General features: G+C 48.8%; 6 protein-coding genes across 6 annotated transcripts; 2 read left to right on the top strand and 4 right to left on the bottom strand.

The window, feature by feature from the left end:
- Positions 1-125: 125 nt before the first annotated feature.
- Positions 126-1,299, top strand: EDB82DRAFT_141717 (uncharacterized protein). The gene has a single exon (XM_025733684.2). The coding sequence runs from the start codon at positions 232-234 to the stop codon at positions 1,009-1,011; it is 780 nt and encodes a 259-aa protein (XP_025584566.2). The 5' UTR covers positions 126-231; the 3' UTR covers positions 1,012-1,299.
- Positions 1,300-1,726: 427 nt separating this feature from the next.
- EDB82DRAFT_496247 (uncharacterized protein) lies at positions 1,727-3,499 on the top strand. Its single transcript, XM_025733682.2, has 2 exons — positions 1,727-2,095; positions 2,158-3,499. The coding sequence occupies exons 1-2, from the start codon at positions 2,024-2,026 to the stop codon at positions 3,307-3,309; spliced, it is 1,224 nt and encodes a 407-aa protein (XP_025584564.1). The 5' UTR covers positions 1,727-2,023; the 3' UTR covers positions 3,310-3,499.
- Positions 3,500-4,605, bottom strand: EDB82DRAFT_496243 (uncharacterized protein). The gene has a single exon (XM_025733681.2). The coding sequence runs from the start codon at positions 4,378-4,380 to the stop codon at positions 3,562-3,564; it is 819 nt and encodes a 272-aa protein (XP_025584563.1). The 5' UTR covers positions 4,381-4,605; the 3' UTR covers positions 3,500-3,561.
- Positions 4,606-5,158: 553 nt separating this feature from the next.
- On the bottom strand, positions 5,159-7,612 carry EDB82DRAFT_523486 (uncharacterized protein; the record flags this gene model as incomplete). The annotated part of the gene is made up of 1 exon (XM_025733680.2): positions 5,159-7,612. One exon carries the CDS (start codon positions 7,610-7,612, stop codon positions 5,159-5,161), a length of 2,454 nt encoding a protein of 817 aa, XP_025584562.2.
- Positions 7,613-10,504: 2,892 nt separating this feature from the next.
- EDB82DRAFT_141629 (SEN1 N terminal-domain-containing protein) lies at positions 10,505-16,717 on the bottom strand. Its single transcript, XM_065607059.1, has 3 exons — positions 12,533-16,717; positions 10,652-12,488; positions 10,505-10,594 (listed from the first exon to the last, which is right to left on the bottom strand). Exons 1-3 carry the CDS (start codon positions 16,606-16,608, stop codon positions 10,559-10,561), a joined length of 5,949 nt encoding a protein of 1,982 aa, XP_065464597.1. The 5' UTR covers positions 16,609-16,717; the 3' UTR covers positions 10,505-10,558.
- A 363-nt stretch (positions 16,718-17,080) lies between these two features.
- On the bottom strand, positions 17,081-19,133 carry EDB82DRAFT_496222 (DNA glycosylase). Its single transcript, XM_025733678.2, has one exon. It carries the CDS (start codon positions 19,011-19,013, stop codon positions 17,448-17,450), a length of 1,566 nt encoding a protein of 521 aa, XP_025584560.2. The 5' UTR covers positions 19,014-19,133; the 3' UTR covers positions 17,081-17,447.
- Between the last annotated feature and the right edge of the window lie 304 nt (positions 19,134-19,437).

Below are 19,437 nucleotides of genomic sequence, written 5' to 3'. Positions count from 1 at the left end.
ACTGAGGTTGTCGACCTAATGCACTGCCACATGTGGCGCCGTTGCCGGACATCTGGAAATCGCACAGACGAGCCCTCAGGCGTCATGTAGATTGGGATAGTTCATTTTGTAAACTTCCACTCTGCTGGCGCATTACCTTACGAATTGATATCGACGTCTCTCTGGGAGTTCTGTTTATCAGCGCGACCACAAGCAGAACATGATCAAAAACTCTACTTTCACACAATCATCATGCCAATAGCACGAACGTCTTCAGTCTGTAGGCATCTGCGGTCGATGCCCTTACCCATATGCCGTTCCTACTCTTCCACAACGAAAGATGCGCTTGATAAACGGAAACCGAAATCTCGCCAGGCCCAATCGACCGCAAATGTACGAACGCATCCACAAAAACACGGGCAAGAAAGGAAAGCGAAACGATACAAAATGTTCGTACCACAACAAGCATCCCAGTCTCATATCTCATCTTCAAACCAATTATACACCACACCAGAAGTATGGTCATTCCTCCAGGAGACAGGCATTGAGTACGATAATTCCAAGGCTGAAGGCCTGGACTTGGGCCCTGATACCCAACAAATCCGCGCTCTCTTCGGCTGCCAAATTCAGTACGGGCCTCTTTACATATTACATCCATTTGACCTACAACATCTAAGGCCTGGAGGGTCTTCAATGCTGCCCGTGGTCATGTCGAAGTACCGACAAAAGTTGGAAGAGGAACCACTGTGGGTGTACACGACATCCCACGGCGATCATGCTATTGTGAAAAGCTTAATAACGAAGAGGTTATCGGGAGCTGTTTGGAGGGCAGCAAAAGACTTGGGGTTTTCTATGGATGGCCCAAAAGGGACTGTCATGATAAAGATATTCGACGCGTTGCGTGTCAGTCAAGCTCCGGCCCACATTCTCGGGGAGGCGGTAGCAAAGGCAGTGCAGAGAAGGTGGCAGCAACACTTGCGCGAAATCGCCAAGAAGACAGGACCGCCGACGGCTTCGGAGAAAAAACGGTAGGCATTCTTTAATGTCGAAAATCCGAGGCTTCTTCTATCTAGGACTTGTTGAGTGAGCCCTGGATATGGAACCGAAAGTATTGAAGGGGACAATGACTGTTACGAAGCAAAGCTTGCTAGCTGGAGTTATGGTTGAGGAATTTGGTGTATATTATGGAAACTTTGATACCAATGCCTTGTGCTATGCTGTGAAAGATACAGCAGATCTCCGTTTATGTTTAGAACATTTTCACTGTTCATATCGGATTATTCAATTAAAATTCATTCCTTTGATTCAGGGATACAATAATGGCTTCAAACATCTAATATAGCATGTCTGGGCTAAATTGAGAATACGTACTGTAACTTGACAAGGGGCGGCACGCTTGATACATACAACACTTCCATGGAAGTGTGCGTGCACGATAAAAGCTTTCTTCCAACGTAACTAGCTCTAGGTCCCTGGGGGTAGCTAAAAGCTTGACTGTTGATATCCCGCCGAAGAGACGAAATCATCGAGTCAAATTACTGGTATCAAGGCCTGCTTTTTGCTCATTCATTTCTTACACTACATTTTAAATTAGCGATAGAATTCCCGGGCAATGCTAGCTAGGGAGCCTCACAAGGGGTGTAAGCTTTATTAGAGACCTAAAATACAGGGGCTATTCACCCCTCAGGAGCCTGTCGTTCCTGCTTGGCCACGCGCGGTTCCGTGCCTAAGCCCACGCCAAACCCCTCGAGCTCTTTGTCCTTGGTTTGAGTGGCTTGCACTGGATGTACCTACCTACCATACGAATACAGCTGCCCCAGAGATTCCACGTCAACGTTCTTACCATTATCACCAACCTCCCTTGCTTCTCCTCTACAGCATCTTCCTCAGCGCAGGAAGACAGCGAAGACATACTTTGCAGTTGTCTATCTTTCCAATTCCTCCCAATCGAAGATATCCTTGTTTCACTTCCATTGCGCTCGCGTGTTCTCCTAGAACCTGTCCCTGCCACCACTCTAATTCGTCCCCTGCGACTTAAGCTGCGATGCTTGTTTCTCTCACTGTCGGCAAGGTCGATGCCGGCGTTACTGTCCTTCTGACACCGGACAAGCGCCTGGTAAGCTACACCCGAAAGGCTCACTTGGGTATCTGCTAATATGACATGTCTTGTGCTTGTAGATCGAGTTTCCTTCTATCCTTCTCCCTCCCAATATCTCCTCCGGCAGCATCGTTGACATCAACGTCTCGCAAAACGCAACCAAAGAAGCCGCCGCCGATCGTGCATTCCGTGCTCTTCAAGACAGCATTTACAATTCCTTTGGTGCTTCCGAGCCTACGACCCCCGTGCTGCGCTGCCGCAATGCTACTCAGACTTCGGTTGTCCTGGAATGGGATCCTATTCAGCTTGCTACCGCCGACCTCATCTCTCTGAGCCTCTATCGAAATGGCCAGAAGGCCGGAAACATTCCCCGCCCATTGCAAATGCATAGCACAAAGATCAGTGGCCTTGCTGTCGACACCGAGTACACCTTCCACCTGGTTCTACGCACGAGCGCAGGTACCTATGTCAGCGAGCGCGTACCGGTGCGCACACACAAGATGACAGACTTGAGAGGTATCACCATTACCACTGGTATACTGCCAAGCTCTGTCAAGGATAATCTGACAAAGGCGGTCGAGCGCATTGGAGCCAAGCTTGTGGATGGAGTCCGCATTGATACGACGCATTTCGTCACAACTGAGGGTCGTGGACAGCAATGGGAGAAGGCTGTCGAGAGTAACATTCCTGTTGTACGTCCCGAATGGGTAGAGGCTTGTGAAAAGGGCGGCCGTATTCTGGGCGTCACAAAGTTCTACCTTGATGCAATGAAACCTGGTCCCCCAGCAGAGGAGTCTACACCACCACCACCACCACCCGAGAAGGAGGAGAAGAGCTTACCCGTGCCGCCCAGTCAGAACGGTGAATCGGCTTCGAGATCAGAGGAGAAGCTGGACGATAAGATACAGGAGAAGGAAGAGAATGAAAAGAAGGAAATAGAGGAACCCCAGGAGAACGGCGAGAAGAAGAACTCAAGCGACAGCAGCAGTGAAGACGATGACGATGTGGAGGTCGAACAGAAGGCCATGAAGTCGCCGCAAGAGGAACAAAAGGTACGGTTCGAGGACAAAGAAGAACAGAAGGTTGCTCTGCGACCAGCCAGTAATGGGGAATCGGTCAAAGCTGAGCAGGATAATAAGCAAGAAAAGTCAGAGGATGAGTCAGAGGATGAAACAACCGCAAAGACTGCACCAACACCTGATGGAGCATCTTTCCAAGAAGTCGAGCTATAGACGAAGAGGCTTGATGGTTTATTGATGTGACTTGACTTTTGGGGTTGAATGTATACTCTATCAGATAGCGCGCGGCTGTGTCTAGCTGTTTATTGTCTCATATACGACTATGTTCGGTTATGTAGGTCGGCCAGGGCTAGGGGTAACGGCACCGCAGATACTGATTTAATATATTGTTATTCTCACGACTGTTACAAGTCCTCGTTGTCTGTTTGATTCCGTCGAAATTGCAACTCTACTGTCATGTCTCATCTATGGGAGAATCTCCTTGTGGTCCCAATCCCAGCATTTCCCTCGTCCATCCAGTGTCGTGTCTGTCGCAACACTAACAAGCCTGTCTACCGCAAACTCTGGGTTGAATAGCCTATCTGCTTTGGTGCTACTCCAGAAGTCTTTGCTCAGATCCGTCTTGACTGTTCCTGGGTGATAAGCAATAGAAATTGCCCTGTCACCACTTCGCCCCTTTAAGAAAATATCGTAACTTTTGCCCACACTGATGACGCCTGCTTTGCTTGCTCGGTACGAGAACCAACCTCCAGCTCTGTTGTCCGATATAGAACCCACGCGAGCAGCCATGGTGAGCCATACAGAGTGTGGTGGCATCCTGACCTCGTCACTCTCCGGACTCTGTTCTAGCTTGGTGGAGCGTCTGGGGAGGAATTGATCAAAGTGCTTGATGAGAAGAAGGGGGCCAACTGTGTTGACGCGGAACTGCTCCAGACTGGCATCGGCGTCGATTTGACTAGGGTTCTTCTCGGGTTTAAGAATACCGGGGACGGCGCATGCAAGACGAAGGTGATGTTTGTCGGTAGGGAACAACTCCGCGGCCCTCGATGCAGCGTCGCTTAGAGATTTGTCGTCTGTGACATCTGCATGGACTATTGAGAGGCGTCTGGCAAGATTGTCTTTCTCGGGGAAGCCCTCGAGGAGTGATTTTTTTACATCTTCTGGGTCGTGGCGGAGACGGGCCGTTGCGAGAATAGGAAGGGACGTCTTTTGGAGGAGATGGCGAGTAAGAGCATAGCCAATACCTCTGGTTGAAGGCGAGACAAAAATCCATGGTTTGCTCATTTTCTGTGTTGGTATGAAAGTACGTTCGTAAATGACTTTGAACTCTTTAAAGATTGATTACCGAAAGTAAATGAGGCAAAGTAATTTATTTATTGGGTAATTCATTTATTCTCACGATGGCATATTTGGATTCTGTCCCAATCGCACAACTTCTTGGCAGCTCATCGTTTCAATGATGCATAGACCTACTAACGAGACGTCCTTGAAAGGTTGAGAATATCCCCGAATACGCCAAATACGTCATGCAAGGTCAAGATCTCGGTCGAGCGGGCCCCGATCTACTTGCAGATGCTTGATACCCAATTGGGCATAACCGAGAACTCATTCTCCAAACCAACCTTCAATAGTTTCTAGAGGATATAAAGTTGAAGCTTAGAGAACGCGGCTGTTTGAGGCGTTAAGGTCTTGACTATATGAGCTTGTTATGTGTTGACCGTTGAACCAAGGTAGTTGGTTCCTGATCGAATACCACAATTTACTAACTTCACAGGAGATGATTGACAATAGTATAACTAGATTGATTATATAAATAAGACAAATAACTAATGGCAAAAATGATGCTCTAGAGTAGTTCGTAAGAGGCGTTAAATAGGAAAGCGCACGTCGAGTGCATAACAGGTAGGTATGCTATATAAAATGTTGAAATGTTTTCAAGTCCAAACGCTTCGCTCCATTTTGTTCGAACAACCCAAATAAATTCCACTGCATATAAATGCAAAATCTTAAAATCCGCCTCATATAATTAGATAATACCCCTATCCTCTCGTTTGACATTTGACTAATGGGAGAGTGATTGCAGCAATCCCTCGTCGTCCATTCCCAATGATCGTGCTTCAAAGCTCAGTCGAGATCGTCCAGCCAATTCCCTCATGAGAGGTTCAATGGTATCGAATCCGCTCATGTCGTCACTGATGCTCCCAGCTTCAAGTTCCTCCCTTGTCTTCACAAGTTGCTCCAGGAATTCTCGCTCCGATGTGCCTGCCCTGGTCATCATCCGACCTCGACTCGATGGCCTAATCGGCGATGGCTTTGGCGATTTTGATTTGTCATCGTCGTCAGAGACCCATCCCTGTGCTTTGCTGGTCTTATCATCCTGAGAGCTGGCAAGTGTGCGGTTGAGGTTGTCTAGTACTGGCACAAGCGCTCGTAGCCATACGTCTCCGTTGCGCTCTAGTCGTCGAACACGGCGTTCCATCTCCCTGATACGGTACTCCCGGTATGCTTCGTATCGTCGAAGAACCTCTGCACCAGTTGTCTTGTCATCATTTTCGTCTCGGCCTGTAGTCGCTCTTCTCGCTCTGGGTTGGGGGCTGCTGCTGGATGCCGCTTCTTTACGCTTGCGCTCAATATCTCGTGCGGCGTTCCATTCCCGACGTCGCGAGAGAGAGGTTCGGTCTTGAGACCTCTGCTCGTGAGTTGGCGATGATCGAGCTGACTGAGGCGGTGTTGGAGATCCGTTCATGTAAGAAACGGGAGAGGGTGAAATTGGCCGGCTGGCTGTGTCTTCGTCTCCAATTAGGAAGCTGACTCCACCCGATTTGGATTTTGAGAGAGGCTTGATGGTTTCGGAATCCGCGCTGTCCCTCTTCTCGGGAAAGGTGCTGATGCTAGTTGATGGAGGAGGCGATGGCGTAACGTTTGCGACGACCATAATAGGACAGATACTCTGTCTCTGGGGTGATTTCAAAGGGACAGGCGGGGGCTCATCCGCATCATCCTCAGGCATCTCCTGAAGGGTATCTTGGTCAGATTCCTGCTTGGGTTCTGGCGTATTGACCAGCATACTGCGTCGCTTCGAAGAAGCAGCTTCAAGGTCCCTCTTCTTCTTGTCCCTTACTTTGTCGCGACGATTTTGGGGTGATTTGGACGACGAAGAGGGTGACTCCTCGCTACCTTTTTGGGTAGAATAGTCCCGAGATACACGAAGCGGGCTTTTCGTGATGATAGTAACATGGTGTTCACCAGACTGCTTAGCTGGCGGTCGTATACGCGACTCTCTGGCTGCAACAGACTTCGCCTCGACTGGCCTGGCCTCTGCAACCACAGGGTCGTTGTCGCTTGTAGTCATGATGCTTTTAGAGAGTGAATGCTGGTAGGATCCGTCTCGGGAGACAGGACGGGCAGATGAAGTAGATTCTGACTTGATATCCGTCGTTACTGGCTGAGACATCATGGTGTCGATCGACAGGTCACCGAGATGTACGAAGCGACCCCCTGCTGAGTTAGAGTTTCGTGACGGAGCTCGCTCATGCTGAGTCGGGTTCGTTGCGGACGTATTGCCTTGCTCATGGTTTTGAAATCCTCCGGACTGCTCATTAGTTTGTCTGACTTGCTCTGAGGAGACGACCCTTGGAGGTGTCGCCATAACGTTCGAGTGCTCTGGTGACCTTGTCTGGTTGCTGCTATTAATAGTCCCCGGATGAAATCGTCCTCCAGTTGTGGTATTCGAAGGTCCTTGGGGTACCGAAGACAGAAGGAGCTGAGAATTTGCTGGGCTCACTGAAGGACTCGTCTCCCGATCCTCCTTGACGGTGCGCAATACTGTCACGACACCCTTGTCGTTCACGACGGCTCTCGTGGGACCGTACTGGGAACTAAGGGGTCTGGCGTTTCTTTGCTGGTAAACAGGATACTGAGACCTAGGTGTTCGACCAAAGGGCGAGGCGTCCAAGGGGATAGATATTGCGATATGCCTGTGTCCCCCTATCGTGGTGCCTGAGATAGCTGAGTCTGGGAGGCGAATTGTCTGAGGCGACTTGGAAAATGATTTGCCTCTCTTGCCTAGCTTCCGTAGCCTGTACCATCGCCCCCTGTCTTCGGGGGAGATATCGTCAGGGATAGACATAAAGTTACCAGACGGCGGGCTGTGATTCCTCAGGAAGTCAATTAGCTCTGCAATGCCATCATGCGGTTCGCCGTCGTCTTCCTTCTCGCCGATAAAAGTGTCGTCGTTGAATCGCACGTCCTGGTCCTGGTCCTGGTCCTGACTGGGTCGGGCAGACAGGTTTGACGCAGACTTTGCTCTTAGCCGGGTACGTGCTTGTGTTTGGAACTGGGAGCTCGAGCGCGGTAGGTTCTGGTACGAACTTCGGTTCAGCCTCTTGGAGCCAGATGCAGACGCAAAATCAGATGCAGAGGGAGAAGAAAAACCCGGAGGGACTGTGCGAGGATAGGAAGCGCCATTGCCCGACGTGACAGAGGCCTCAGGATCGAGGCCAGTAACTTGAGCCATGCCGGGCCAACAATCAATGAAACATGGGTCTAGACAATCGATTGCTTGATTGCTTGATTTGATTTGGTTTTGTTTGTTTGTCTAGACGCTCTTGCCAAACGATGCACTCGCATCCATGGAGAGACAAGACGATGGCCTATAGTATTGTGTCAGCATGGATGTGTGCAAAAGAAGGAAGAAGAAAAAGAAAAGATCCTGGTTCAGCTGACCCTACGTACGTACAGTATGGTCTCTGCTATTGGGGCTTTTGTCGTGTCCTTCCTCCTCTGGGGGATAGGGAGACGGGAGAATGCAGACGGGAGAATGCGTGATAGTGGAGATGAGCAGGTAACCTGTGTCACTAGGAGACCGTATAATAGACAGACGATGATGAACTAGAAAGCCACAAGGAGGTATTTCGGTACTTTGTGACTAGCAATGTAGATGGCCAAGCTTATGACAAAGATGAAAAAGTTGAGAAGTGATTGTGTTGCAAAAAGAAAAGAAAGAGGCTACCTAGTAATTAATTAACTACAAGACTGGGGGAGTGACGCCTCGTTCCCATAACTTAATCCCATCTTTGTTAGTCTCTCACATCCATATCCATGTCACGGCTCAGCCTAGCATAACACAGTCCACTCTAATCCAACCCAATTCAGAATCAGGGCCCTTCTTTTCTTATTCCCTCCCCTCTCAGGCCCCTCACAAGACAAACAGAAAAATGCCGTCACTCCCTGTAGAACCCTGGACAGCCACCAAAGGCCAAGATTGTCGCTATTACCTCTAGCCCTGGGTCTAATGTTAATTATTCCATTTAATGGATGGGAGGCGGAAACCCTTTGGCCAAACTCCCCAATCAGGGTCGTTCTGTCAGAAGGGAGATCGTCTCCTTTGTTCTAAGCCCAGCTAATCTCTGTCGTTGTTCGCGTCCCTTTTTCTGTCCCTTTCCAAGGTTGCAATGACGAAGGAAACGAAGCCAAGTCGCCCGGCTATTCGGGTTACGACCATGATCAGCGTCTGTACAGTATCTGGAGTTGATTACTTTTACTATACATAGGTACAAATCCACTCAACGTAAACTAGTCGTATTTGCTTTGGAGATCTCATTTTCCAGCCCCATGTCTAGCCCCATGTCTAGCCCCATTCCTATCACATTTGCTTCTTTTTGCTTCTTCTCTGCCCCTCGATGAATTATAGATCTATGCATTAAGAATGTCTCTTTTTCCCACCACTGCAAGACATTACTGTTAAAGCAAAGTCTTAGACCCCAGCCTCTTCCACAAACTTTGTCTATCTATCAAGAAAAAGCAAGGCGAAGTCAGTACTGTCGTCACCGCTAAACTGTGAGTAAATCGTGGTGGAACTACCGGGTCGTGTGAACAGACACAATGTGACAAAGATTGGTCAGTGCGGAAACAACAATAACTTGATTGGCATCATTATACCATGGCTGTCTTATTTGGTCCTATACTCATGGTGTGTGTATTATTCGTTACACCACCTGAACGTGTAACCTAACATCGTACGCGAACGCAACAGCAGTTTCCTCCCATCTCAACCACAAATTCAAGTCCCCAGAGGATGAGGGAGGGAACCATTTCTTTTCAGCTCTCTTCTCATCAAGTCCCGGAAAAGCCACCGCCGATCTCATCTGCAGGAAACCGTTAGCGCCTTCGCTTTGCCAAGTTACCGAGTAGGGGGAAAGCAAATTGTGTGCCTGGGTAGTCTTTTTAGGTGCAGCTGCACAGTAGCGTCATGGCTGTTGCTAATCTATCTTAGCTCGCCCGCCCTCTCTAACAAAAAGCCACAGGGAGACTAATAAAAAAGCTCACACTCTGTCGTCAGCGCCTAAGCTATCACGGACCCTTTACATCATTATTCTGTTGTATCCGTACGCACGCCTCGAATTTGTTGTCATGTTGCACCGACCATGATAGTGTAAGTGCACAACTTTGTTCTTGTGATGGATGACTATGACTAGGATCGGACATTACATTACCTGACCTGACCCTGTCTTCTGCTAGGGCCCCTTGCCATTGGCCCCTGTTAAGTGAGATGACAAAACCCTGGCTCTTGGAGATCGTCTTCACTAACGGATGGTTAGGCGAGCTGAACCATGCTCATTTGCGTAAGCACCCAGACCTTGGTGTTTTGTTTCACGTCACGTGACACAAAACAACTTCATCAGGTTTGATTTGGGGAACATCGGATTAGATTCAAGTCTCAAGTCGTGCAGAGATTTTCTACGCACCGACTTTACGTGGTCGAGAGTAGAATCCCCAGTACTACCATAGTTCATCATCAAGCCGCGTTGTGATATGCGCCTTCTAGCTTCGGAGCCTGTTCGGTTTGTTCGGTCACATTATCAAGAGGACTCCCTTGCATGTCAAACACCCCAAATCCACCCGCGCATGTACTCGCCAGACTATCTTGTAGCTTGGCTTCGAATCATACTCCCGAGCCAAGAGTAAAGCAATTATTTATAGTATCTCCAATTAATTGAAGGCTGCAACCTTTGCAGCTTCTTTCAGTACCAATCATGAATGTTCCCCCCATACAAAGGGAAAATGATGCCCATCTTCCTCCAACGCCCATAAAATGCTTCGACTATCTATAACCCCTTTATTCTAATGAACAAATTGTCCCTCTTTACCGTTTCTTTGGTACGAAGAGACTTGGCTTGGCCTTCTTCCGAGATGGCGGTGGTGGACCAGGTGGACGTCTGGCTTGCTAAATCTGATGTAAGTCAAATGTCTAATTAAGTCTTGTGGTCAGTTACTCAACGCACCTGGCGATTTCCATCCAAAGACTGTCGGTGGTCTTGATTTGGAGACTCAGTCGGGATTTTCGGGCCAGTAGGTATAGAAGCAGGAGGTGGTCTTTCGGGAGGCACCAATCCCATCACTGACATTGCCGAAGGATCTGTGGGGGGCCTGGGCGGCCGGGGCGGCTTCTGCCCAAATTTGCTCATGAGACCGCTGCCTCGAACTTTAGTGTCACTCGCTATCTGTATCACCGTTAGCTGATGGACGAAAGAACTGTTAAGCCTTGTTAACGCACCCTCTTGGACAATGGCTGATTTGTCTCCTGCCCCTCGTGTGGCCGCTTCTTTATTTCTCCCCCAGATGTGCTTGGCGTATGAATAACAGGGGGTCCAGCAGACCGCGGTACAATTTCTGCTTCTTCACTTCCTCCAATGCCAGGTATCTGTGGTGCGGGTGTTGATTTCTGAGCTGCGACGCTATTCGGCGAATTCGACCGAGAAGAAGACACCGAGGACATTACGTGTGATGCATCTCGGATCACAACCTCTCGGTCTTGGGTTTTAGGTGGCGGAAGGTAAGTACCAGGCCTAGCCTTTTCCAAAGGTTTCCTGAACATCGACAAGATGTCACCCTTCGTATACCGATCTCTGGATTGAGCATCTTCGATGAGCTTTTTCCAGAACTCGCCTTGAACAAGTGCTCTCGAGTCTCCAAGAATCCAAAGGGACGACTTAGCACGAGTCAGACCGACATTCATACGCCGGATGTCAGTCATGAAACCAATACCACCTGTAGAACTGGCACGAACACATGAGAAGATGATAATCTCACATTCACGACCCTGAAATGCATCTGTCGTGTTGAACTCGATAATGTCCGTGATGCTCTCACCATATCGCGATCGGAAACGGTTCCTCAACTCATAGAGCTGGGCTTTATAGGGTGTGATGATACCAATTTTGCCTGTCAGGTCGCACTCGCCGTATTCGTTGCTGAAGCGATCGTACATTTGCATGGCGACATCCAGCTCCTTGGTGTTGACTAGAGATTGTCCCTTGTGACCTCGCGCCTGGACACCTTGTACATCAAAGAAGCGGTAAGGCCCAAGTAGCGCACTCTGATGCCATGGCTGTTGTCGGAGTTCATGCATGTTTTGGCCATCAGCAAGTTGCCCTTCGTAGAACTCACGACTAGGGAACATGCTAATTTCAGGGTGCATACGGTACTGCATGTCCAGCAGGTGAACCCAGTCGGGGTGGTTTTGTTGCATCCGGACAAACAAACTTTGGTCGTAACCAAATTTCGCCGCGGACTGGGAGAGGACTGTGGGGGGTAGCTGTTTGGGGTCGCCGACAAGAATGCACCTGTAGCAACCATACTTGAGGGGGATCAGGGCACTCAGCTCTACACACTGAGCAGCTTCGTCAATGATGACCGTTTCAAATTCGACATCCAGGTTTCGGAACATTTCGTGGCCGCTACCACTCAGAGTAGCGCATAGTACTTGGGCATTATTTAAGATTTCTTGCTGGACTTGTCGGCGACGTAGTTCCATCTCTCGAGCTACCGAATTGCCGCTGCTCTTGTCGGCATCGATTTGCTTTCCGATGTCCATCTGACGTCGTTTCAACGCATCAAACTCTCGGGAGTGCTTGTTGTAAGTCGTTCGGTCCTCGTGGCCTTTTGATGCTTCCATGAGAGGTCGAAGGACTGCTAGTTGCTCTTTGATCTTTCCAGCATTCTCATGAAGCTTATCACGGTCGGCCTTGGCCTTGTCCTTGGTTTGGTCACTCTCCATACGGGCCTTGACAAGTTCGTCCAGAGTCACATCTCTTACAGCGGCATTGATAGCGTCGCTTCGACCAAGTCGTAACACGTTGATATTCTTGGTCTTGCCTGATATTGTCTTGACTCCAGCCTTCAGTCGCAGTACTAGTTCGTCTACAGCAGCGTTGCTGGGCGCGCAAACAAGAAGCTTTTTGGATCGCTTTTGGTTGATTGCCGTCTGTGGGCCACTTGGTCGTAGAGGGACACCCACAGGGATACCTTGATTGCCAGCTTGGCTGAGTTGTTCAGAGAGTAAAGTGCCAACCATGGCAACGATGGTCTTGGTTTTTCCAGTACCAGGTGGACTACTTGCGTCAGTTTTGAAAAAGATTGTAATAGAGCAACTTACCCCTGAATAAGAGTGAAACCATCATTGTCGTGCGCACCCAAAACAGCCATAGCTTGTCCATGGTTCAGGGAATAGTTTTGCATGCAGTTGCTGACCTTCGCCTCATCATATCGAAGAATAGGAGACGGCTTCGCATTCAGAATCTCGTCCATCAGATCGTAATACTGCAAGCTTTCCAGAGCAGCATACTCTCGCTCGATTGTAGTCATGTTGGTAATTTTCACTCCAAACACGCTTACGTTAGGGGTCAGTACCTGTGTCATAGGGTTGTTTCGAGAAGCCACACGGTATGTGATCTCGATCAACTCTCTTTTGTAGGTGATACGATGAACTCTGGCCAAACAATGTCGAGCTGTCTGGTCTCCCAACGGATTTTCAGCTTCGGAAACGAGGAGAATATCCCCCTCAGAAACACCACGTTCCCGATTCTGAACCACGGGCATCGTGAACGTCGCCTCCAGGTAGCTGTCGACGCTAGCACGACTTGCAATCTTCATGCCGAAGGCTTGGGATGTTATCTCATCCTTGGCTGTGACGAAAGACCGCCAGGCTTCTGAGGCTAGTAGTGGAAAGAAGGTGTCTTGATAAGTTTTGGGGTTTGAATACTTGGTAGCAACCTCGGATGCAACTGGGCCCTTCGGGGGATCGTTACCGCCATGGAAGATATCCCAAGATAGGATGGTGTTGTGCAGTCGGTCCATAGGCGGAATCAGTCTGGCTCTCATCTCTTTGACTGAGCGCTGTTGTCTAACCTTCTTAACCGGTCTACGAATCATATCTTGCATGGCTTTTGAAAGGCGTTTCTCGGCCTCGTCCATAGTCTTCAGACCTCCGGTGCTTAGGGCAGCGAGTTCGTTATCGGCATCTTCTTCTTCGTCCTCTTCGTCCTCATCAGATTCTTCATCCGAACTGTTGACCATTATCTCGCTCTTGCCATGGTCTTTGCCGCTGAGGCCGAGACCAAGCAAGCCTGAGCCCTCACCAGGTACAGTCTCTCCTCTGAGAGCCTTAGCCTTCGCAATGGCTGCAGCATCACGCTTCTGCTTTTCAAGCTTCTCCTTCTGTCTACTCTCTTTCAGAGCGGAGATAGCTTTCTGGTCAGGTACCTTCGACTTAGACTTGAGCATAGCGTTGGTCTTTGATTTGGCTCTTGCCTGTTCCCTAGCTTTCTGGGCGTCCAGCTGCTTGAGTATGGGACTGTCGATAGATCTACTAAGGTCATGCACATCATCACGGTTAGATCTGGATGATGGGGTTGTGATAGTGCCACTGGATGAGGTCCCAGATTTTGACCAAGCATCGATCTTGCTCTGCTTCTTGACAGTATCTTTGGGTTTAGACGATGGTGGTCCCTTCTCAGCGAATCCCAGCTGGAAGATTTGCACCTCCTCGTCCGATTGTCCAAGAGCTTGAAGGAGCTCTGCTCGTTGTTGGTCGGTCATATTGGTCGACCTAACATACTTTCCAGGGATATTAGTAGGTAAGCAGGCATCGGTGATGAGCTTGCGGGATGCTGGGGCAATTTCAAGCTTGTTTTCCCGGAGTCGGGTCAGGATTTTGCAGATGACTCTTACGGTAACATCAACAAGCCACTTGTCCTTCAGACGGATCATGATTTCCATGCCAGAAAAGTACTGTTTCGGTGCACCAAGGATTGAAGTCATAGTGTCTTCCTCACTCCTGCTGAGCGCCTTGGAGATGGCAGAAGTAATCAAGCCGTCTTCCGCAACCAAAGCTTCAGCGAGTTCCATGATCTCTCGACAAAACTCTGTCATGACAGCGTTCTGGATGTATCGAGACCATCCATCGATATTCCTGCATGCTATAGACACAAACCGCCATTGTTCGTTCCACCACCGCAAGACTTTAGCAGCTGACATAGGCTCAAGTGTTTTGACTCGCAGAACTCCAGATATCGGATCAGTCAATCCGCGAAGAATGTCTCTACTCATGTTGAGAATAGGCCGAATAGGTCCCCAGGGGTAGGGCGGTTTCAGAACTCGTTCTAAGGCCCATACTATGGACGACAGCGTTTGGTCGGGGTGAAGCTGGGACATCTGTTCAAAAGCGCCACTCTGGGATAATTCTCCAGTCCAGCTTTTAAGCAATTCAGAAGCTGCTTCAGCAAGCGCCGATTCTCCATGAGTCGATAGCGCTATAGTTCCCTGAAACGCCAGTCGGTCATTGAAAAGAGTATTCAAGTCTGTGGCGTCCAATTCCGATACACGACCGAGTAGATTTCCAAGGATATCCACTGTTTCGCTTAGGGATTTGTTGAAGTTCTTGCTCGAGTCACTCAATTGATCATTACCCTTCAGAGCTCTGACTTGCTCAACACCAACCAGTGGCTCCAAGGACAAAATGATATCTTTAGCGAGGTCGATCTGCTCACTTGACACATCAAACATCTCAACAACACCTTGCCAGAAAACCTTAGAGTCCCTGATGACGGCTGCCTGAAGCTGTTTTCCATCGAGACATGCTGAATACTCCTCTGCAAATATCTTCATATCGAGTTTCATGGCAGTTTGCATAGCCTTCCTGGCCGCGTTTGCCACTTGGAAGGTCTGCCAACCCTCCCGTTCTTGTCCAGGTGCACGCAGGTTTCGGAGGATGAGGTCTTTGTATTTCATGGGTAGGTTAAATGCGCAACAAGCGTAGAGGTGAGTGGTACCGGCACCGATTTTGGTCTCCTGATCAACAAATGTAGACATAGTGAGCTGCAATGCATCGAACCCAGCTCGAACGCAGGCTGCACGACCTGGTTCTCCTATAGTCTGGTCCTTGGCAAGTGTCTCGAGTAGAGTGTGCATAAAGCCATCACAAGCGTCATATCTATGATCACGCTGGATAGACTGTAGCCATGGGTTAACCCACGAGGTAGGAAACGGTGCGTCGGATGCGCCACTGTCAAAGCCTGTCCAGCAGTTGTCCAGTGATTGACGGAGTAAGTTCTTGTAGACTCGACTTTTCAAGACTAGATCAGGGATAACAGTAGGCCGAGCATCGCCAATGACGTCCCAAAAGGCCCTGGGCGCTTTCTTGAAGAAATTTGTCAAGACAATGATGTTGCTAACCAAGACACTTTCTGCGGGACAATCCTGAATGTGACGAAAGAGAAGGTCGTATGTACTTAAACTCCCGGGCTTGAGCTCTAGGTTCCGTAGGCGTTGAAGGATGACATCTGCACTCAGCGTTCTCATTATTTCTGTGAAGCTTTGCCAGAACTGCTCAATGTCGGGCCATGACTCTGGGACGAGCGGATCTCTTCTGCTGATATCGTCAATGGCTCTTGAGAGGCCACCACTAACAGCCCAGTCGAATTGATCGAGCGTCATGGAGTTGCTGTCGAGATTCTGATAGTTGCTTGTTGCCCATGTGCGTCGGTCTTGGTTCCTGAGATCGAAGATGAAGTATGTCATTCCCGGCAGGGGCTCCTTGGTTCCAAGTTTGAGGCCACTCTTTCCTTGGAGGCGCTGGAAAACAAATTGAAATGTAGTTCGTCGCTCTGGATCCTCCATGTAAGGCATGCAACACAACGCCTCATAAACAGCAATGTGGACCTCTGACAAATGTTCGCCAAGTTGTGACTTCTTGAAGGTAGAATAGGTTGCTACGATAGTCTCGATAGTTTTCTTGGCCCATTGCAAACTCAAGTCGATCCGCGTGATATCTTTGCCTTCGAGCATGGACTTGATTTCGGCGGCAACATCTTCACTCCACCGATCCTGGAACTGTTGCAGAAGAGGTCGGCGGTTCATGTGCCAGTTGTAGACACAGTCTGCGCAGTGCTTTAGGCAGGTGTTGAGCCGGTCTCCAAGCTGCTTCCCCCATTTCCCTTGGCTGTCTAGATCAAATCCAAAGATCAAGCAGTTCCAGTACGTAACTTCTAGGCGCGCTCGTCCTTGTTCGATTCGTTTCGTCTTTTCCTCTTCCGAGATGGCCGATTCAGGGTCATGTTGGATCCTGTAGTTTTCGTTGTCTTCGTCGTTGATACGAGGGCACAGCAGATGGCATTCGTTGTCAAAGGCTTGTATTTTCTCGTACCACTGAGTTAGTTCTTCGTGAAGATCCATTGTGAAATTTCGAATTTATTGATGCATTTGCGCATCTCTCGGGATTGTGTCTGGAACAAGGTCTCGGGGTTTTGAACGGGATACCAGGTGCGATGCGACTATGCGAGAAGAGGTTTTTGGGTCGACTCTAGGTTCTAGTTTACGGGCGGTGCCGTGTATTTATTGGTAGTGGGAGTAGTCGTCGAATGGTTGGGAATAAAAATCTATGTCGGTATTGAATGGTCGTTCTTGCTAGGGGCAGTTCCAATTTTGAAATCAAACAACCCGTTGGAGGGTCACGAGCCGATGGCGTTGAGAAACAAAGGAGTGATGAACTGGAGAGAAATGAGTCAATGTAATTGAACATAAATTGCAATGCCCTACCTACCAATGCCTTTGCTTTTGTTGGCTGGCAAATGATGAGGCTGCGATATGTGATGAAAGAAAATGCAGGGGACTGAAAAACAGTAGGATAGTCGAAGCTTTGAGTTGAGCGCAAATGGAGACGAACAACCTTGGTCCTAGTTTCCAAGCTTCGACGCGCTTGGTTTGCCGCGTTTCTGCAGGGGGTTTAATGAATGGTGTGGGGTGTCTTGGTCGCTGAGCAGCCACTTAGGTACTAATGGGTGCCTGTTTCTGGACTGTTTGAGTTTGCATGTAACCAGGCAGGTTGGATCCCTTCTCTCGTCTTGTTCTCACGTCTTTATGTTCGTGCTATGGGCACATTTAGAAAGCCAACTACACAGATAAGTTTTTATATAAAGTGTATGGAGAAGGTTGTAAAGAAAAAGCGAAAAGGACGTAACACAGGCTCTTTATACACAGGCCCAAGACCTTATCTTATCATCTGCGTCATGCAGTTAATCACTGTCATCTACCTTCGACTGCTTCTTTGATCCTCCTTTGCCTCCATATTGCCGTTTGCCTGTTCTTTCCATGAGCTCATCAAGTGGACACTCCGATTTATTCCATTCCTCACTTCCCTCACTTGTGTTTGCTCTACAGCGGATGCAGCTTCGCCCATGCTGAACAAACAGCTTGTGCAGCCCATATTTCAAGTGGTCAGGTATGCGAACTTCCAAGTGGCTGAACGTTTGATCTCGAGTAGCTTTCGGTGGTATCCATTTTAGCCATCCGCTGATGCGGTGCACATGGGTATCAACTGCGAAGCTGGGTTGTTGCAGACAGAAGAGGATAACGCAGGATGCTGTCTTGACACCAATACCGGGGAACTTGGTGAGGGTCTGCATAGCTTTCTCCGGAGCCATCCCGTGTATATGGTCCAAGGAAAGAATCTCTTGGTCTGTCTTCAAGATCTCCAGGTCTTTTTGACCCTGTGTCTTTCCATCTGCCCCAGTGATTCCCGATGCTTTGCCTCCGCTCTTCTCTTCCAAGAAGGCCTCTCGTCGCTTTGTATTCTCTTCATATACCAGCTCCAAGATTGCTTTGATATCTTTGCCTTTGACCTGAGCTAGACCGCCGGTTTTGATAGACTCAACAATGGTAGGAAGAGGAGCAATTCTGACCTTGTTCCAGTCCACACTGCCCTTTCCAATGCCTTTGTCGACAGTTCCAAATGTGCTCACCAGCCCACGAAATGCTGCGCTAGAATTACGGTTGGACGTATTTGCGCTTAGGCGGGTTCTAATCAAAGCGTCTAGGACAGCTGGAACTTCTCCGCAGCCTGAGACTTCAAGAGATGGTGCTGGTATTTTCTCGGGAGCCTTTGCCTCTCCGTGGATCTTGGCCAGTCGGCGATAGACTTCTTCACAGTCTTCTTCCGATGGAGCTTCCCATTCAGGAAAAGGTGTAATACCGGGAGTAAGCCCATATGGGTTTTCCTTGGTCTTCTTGACCGTTTTGCGGACTGGGGTTTCCATCGCCACATTGGCGTCTTCGTCCTCATCTTTGACTTCCTGCTTAATAGAAGAAGATTTGCTCGACTTCTTGGCCTGTGGTTTCATGCTTGACTCCTCGTCCGACTCAAAGTACATGGATTTGGCGGCTGTGCGCCGCGGTCGCAATGACCGCCGGGTTACAGACTTTGTCCCCTGTGGCGAAAGCGGATTCAGAACTTCGGATGAAGCATCTTCTACCTTTATGCCCTTGACTGACTCCGTTGAGTCTATTGGGGGAGTAGGTATTTTCCGGACATTCTTATGAGTAGCACGAATAGGTCCGAGGTTGTGTGGAAGTTCTTCTGGGGACTCGTCCTTAATCTGGGTTTTGGCATTCTTCTGCTTCTTCGCTGAAGTCTCATTTTGGCTTTCGACTCCACGCTTACGCAGCGTCCGGGCAGCCATGATTAGTTTTGCTGAATGGGTATAGATATTAAAATGATAATAGGCTTCGTGTGGTGTATACTGACTGTAAAGGGTGTTTGGTAGTACAAAAAGCCTGGGGGTATATGGCAGGCCTCTGATCATCACCAAGAATCAAGAGAATTCCGTGTAATCAATAATATAAGGTCGCTCGTTCTGCCGTATAGTGCAATTCCAACGTCTTTGTAGTTGGTTTTACAATCATGGTTGATCGCATCAATGACCTCAACAGTCGAAACAAGGATCGCCGATGCTATATCCACTCTGCCACTCCATCAGTACGCCACTGCTTGACGTTGCCCTGACTAACCTTATTAGGTAGATATAGATCGCCCGTGTTAGACTACCAATTCGAGTAAGCCAATCTACCCTGTACTAGGTCTCATCAAGTGTTAGAATCACATAATAACTAAAAAAAATCTTTGTTTATTTCTGGTACATTTACTAGAGCCCTGTCTTGATCCATTTTGAGATATCTCAACACTATTATAGTTGTCTTACTTGTAGTGGTGACAGAATACGGAATTCA

Source organism: Fusarium venenatum (genome assembly GCF_020744135.1).
Source record: "Fusarium venenatum strain MPI-CAGE-CH-0201 chromosome Unknown EDB82scaffold_2, whole genome shotgun sequence".
NCBI lineage: Eukaryota > Fungi > Ascomycota > Sordariomycetes > Hypocreales > Nectriaceae > Fusarium > Fusarium venenatum.
The sequence above is the reverse complement of the archived record's forward strand: the minus strand, read 5'-3'. Positions and strand labels throughout refer to the sequence as shown.

What these genes read in the sequence shown, in the direction of transcription:
- EDB82DRAFT_496222 (XM_025733678.2), bottom strand. Translation starts at nt 19,013, where the DNA reads ATGATCAGAGGCCTGCCATATACCCCCAGGCTTTTTGTACTACCAAAC.
- EDB82DRAFT_496243 (XM_025733681.2), bottom strand. Translation starts at nt 4,380, where the DNA reads ATGAGCAAACCATGGATTTTTGTCTCGCCTTCAACCAGAGGTATTGGC.
- EDB82DRAFT_141629 (XM_065607059.1), bottom strand. Translation starts at nt 16,608, where the DNA reads ATGGATCTTCACGAAGAACTAACTCAGTGGTACGAGAAAATACAAGCC. An exon ending in GGTTTCACTCTTATTCAGGG is followed by an intron (nt 12,489 to 12,532) that starts GTAAGTTGCTCT and finishes TGACGCAAGTAG; the next exon opens with TCCACCTGGTACTGGAAAAA. An exon ending in ATCAGCCATTGTCCAAGAGG is followed by an intron (nt 10,595 to 10,651) that starts GTGCGTTAACAA and finishes TGATACAGATAG; the next exon opens with CGAGTGACACTAAAGTTCGA.
- EDB82DRAFT_141717 (XM_025733684.2), top strand. Translation starts at nt 232, where the DNA reads ATGCCAATAGCACGAACGTCTTCAGTCTGTAGGCATCTGCGGTCGATG.
- EDB82DRAFT_496247 (XM_025733682.2), top strand. Translation starts at nt 2,024, where the DNA reads ATGCTTGTTTCTCTCACTGTCGGCAAGGTCGATGCCGGCGTTACTGTC. An exon ending in TGACACCGGACAAGCGCCTG is followed by an intron (nt 2,096 to 2,157) that starts GTAAGCTACACC and finishes TTGTGCTTGTAG; the next exon opens with ATCGAGTTTCCTTCTATCCT.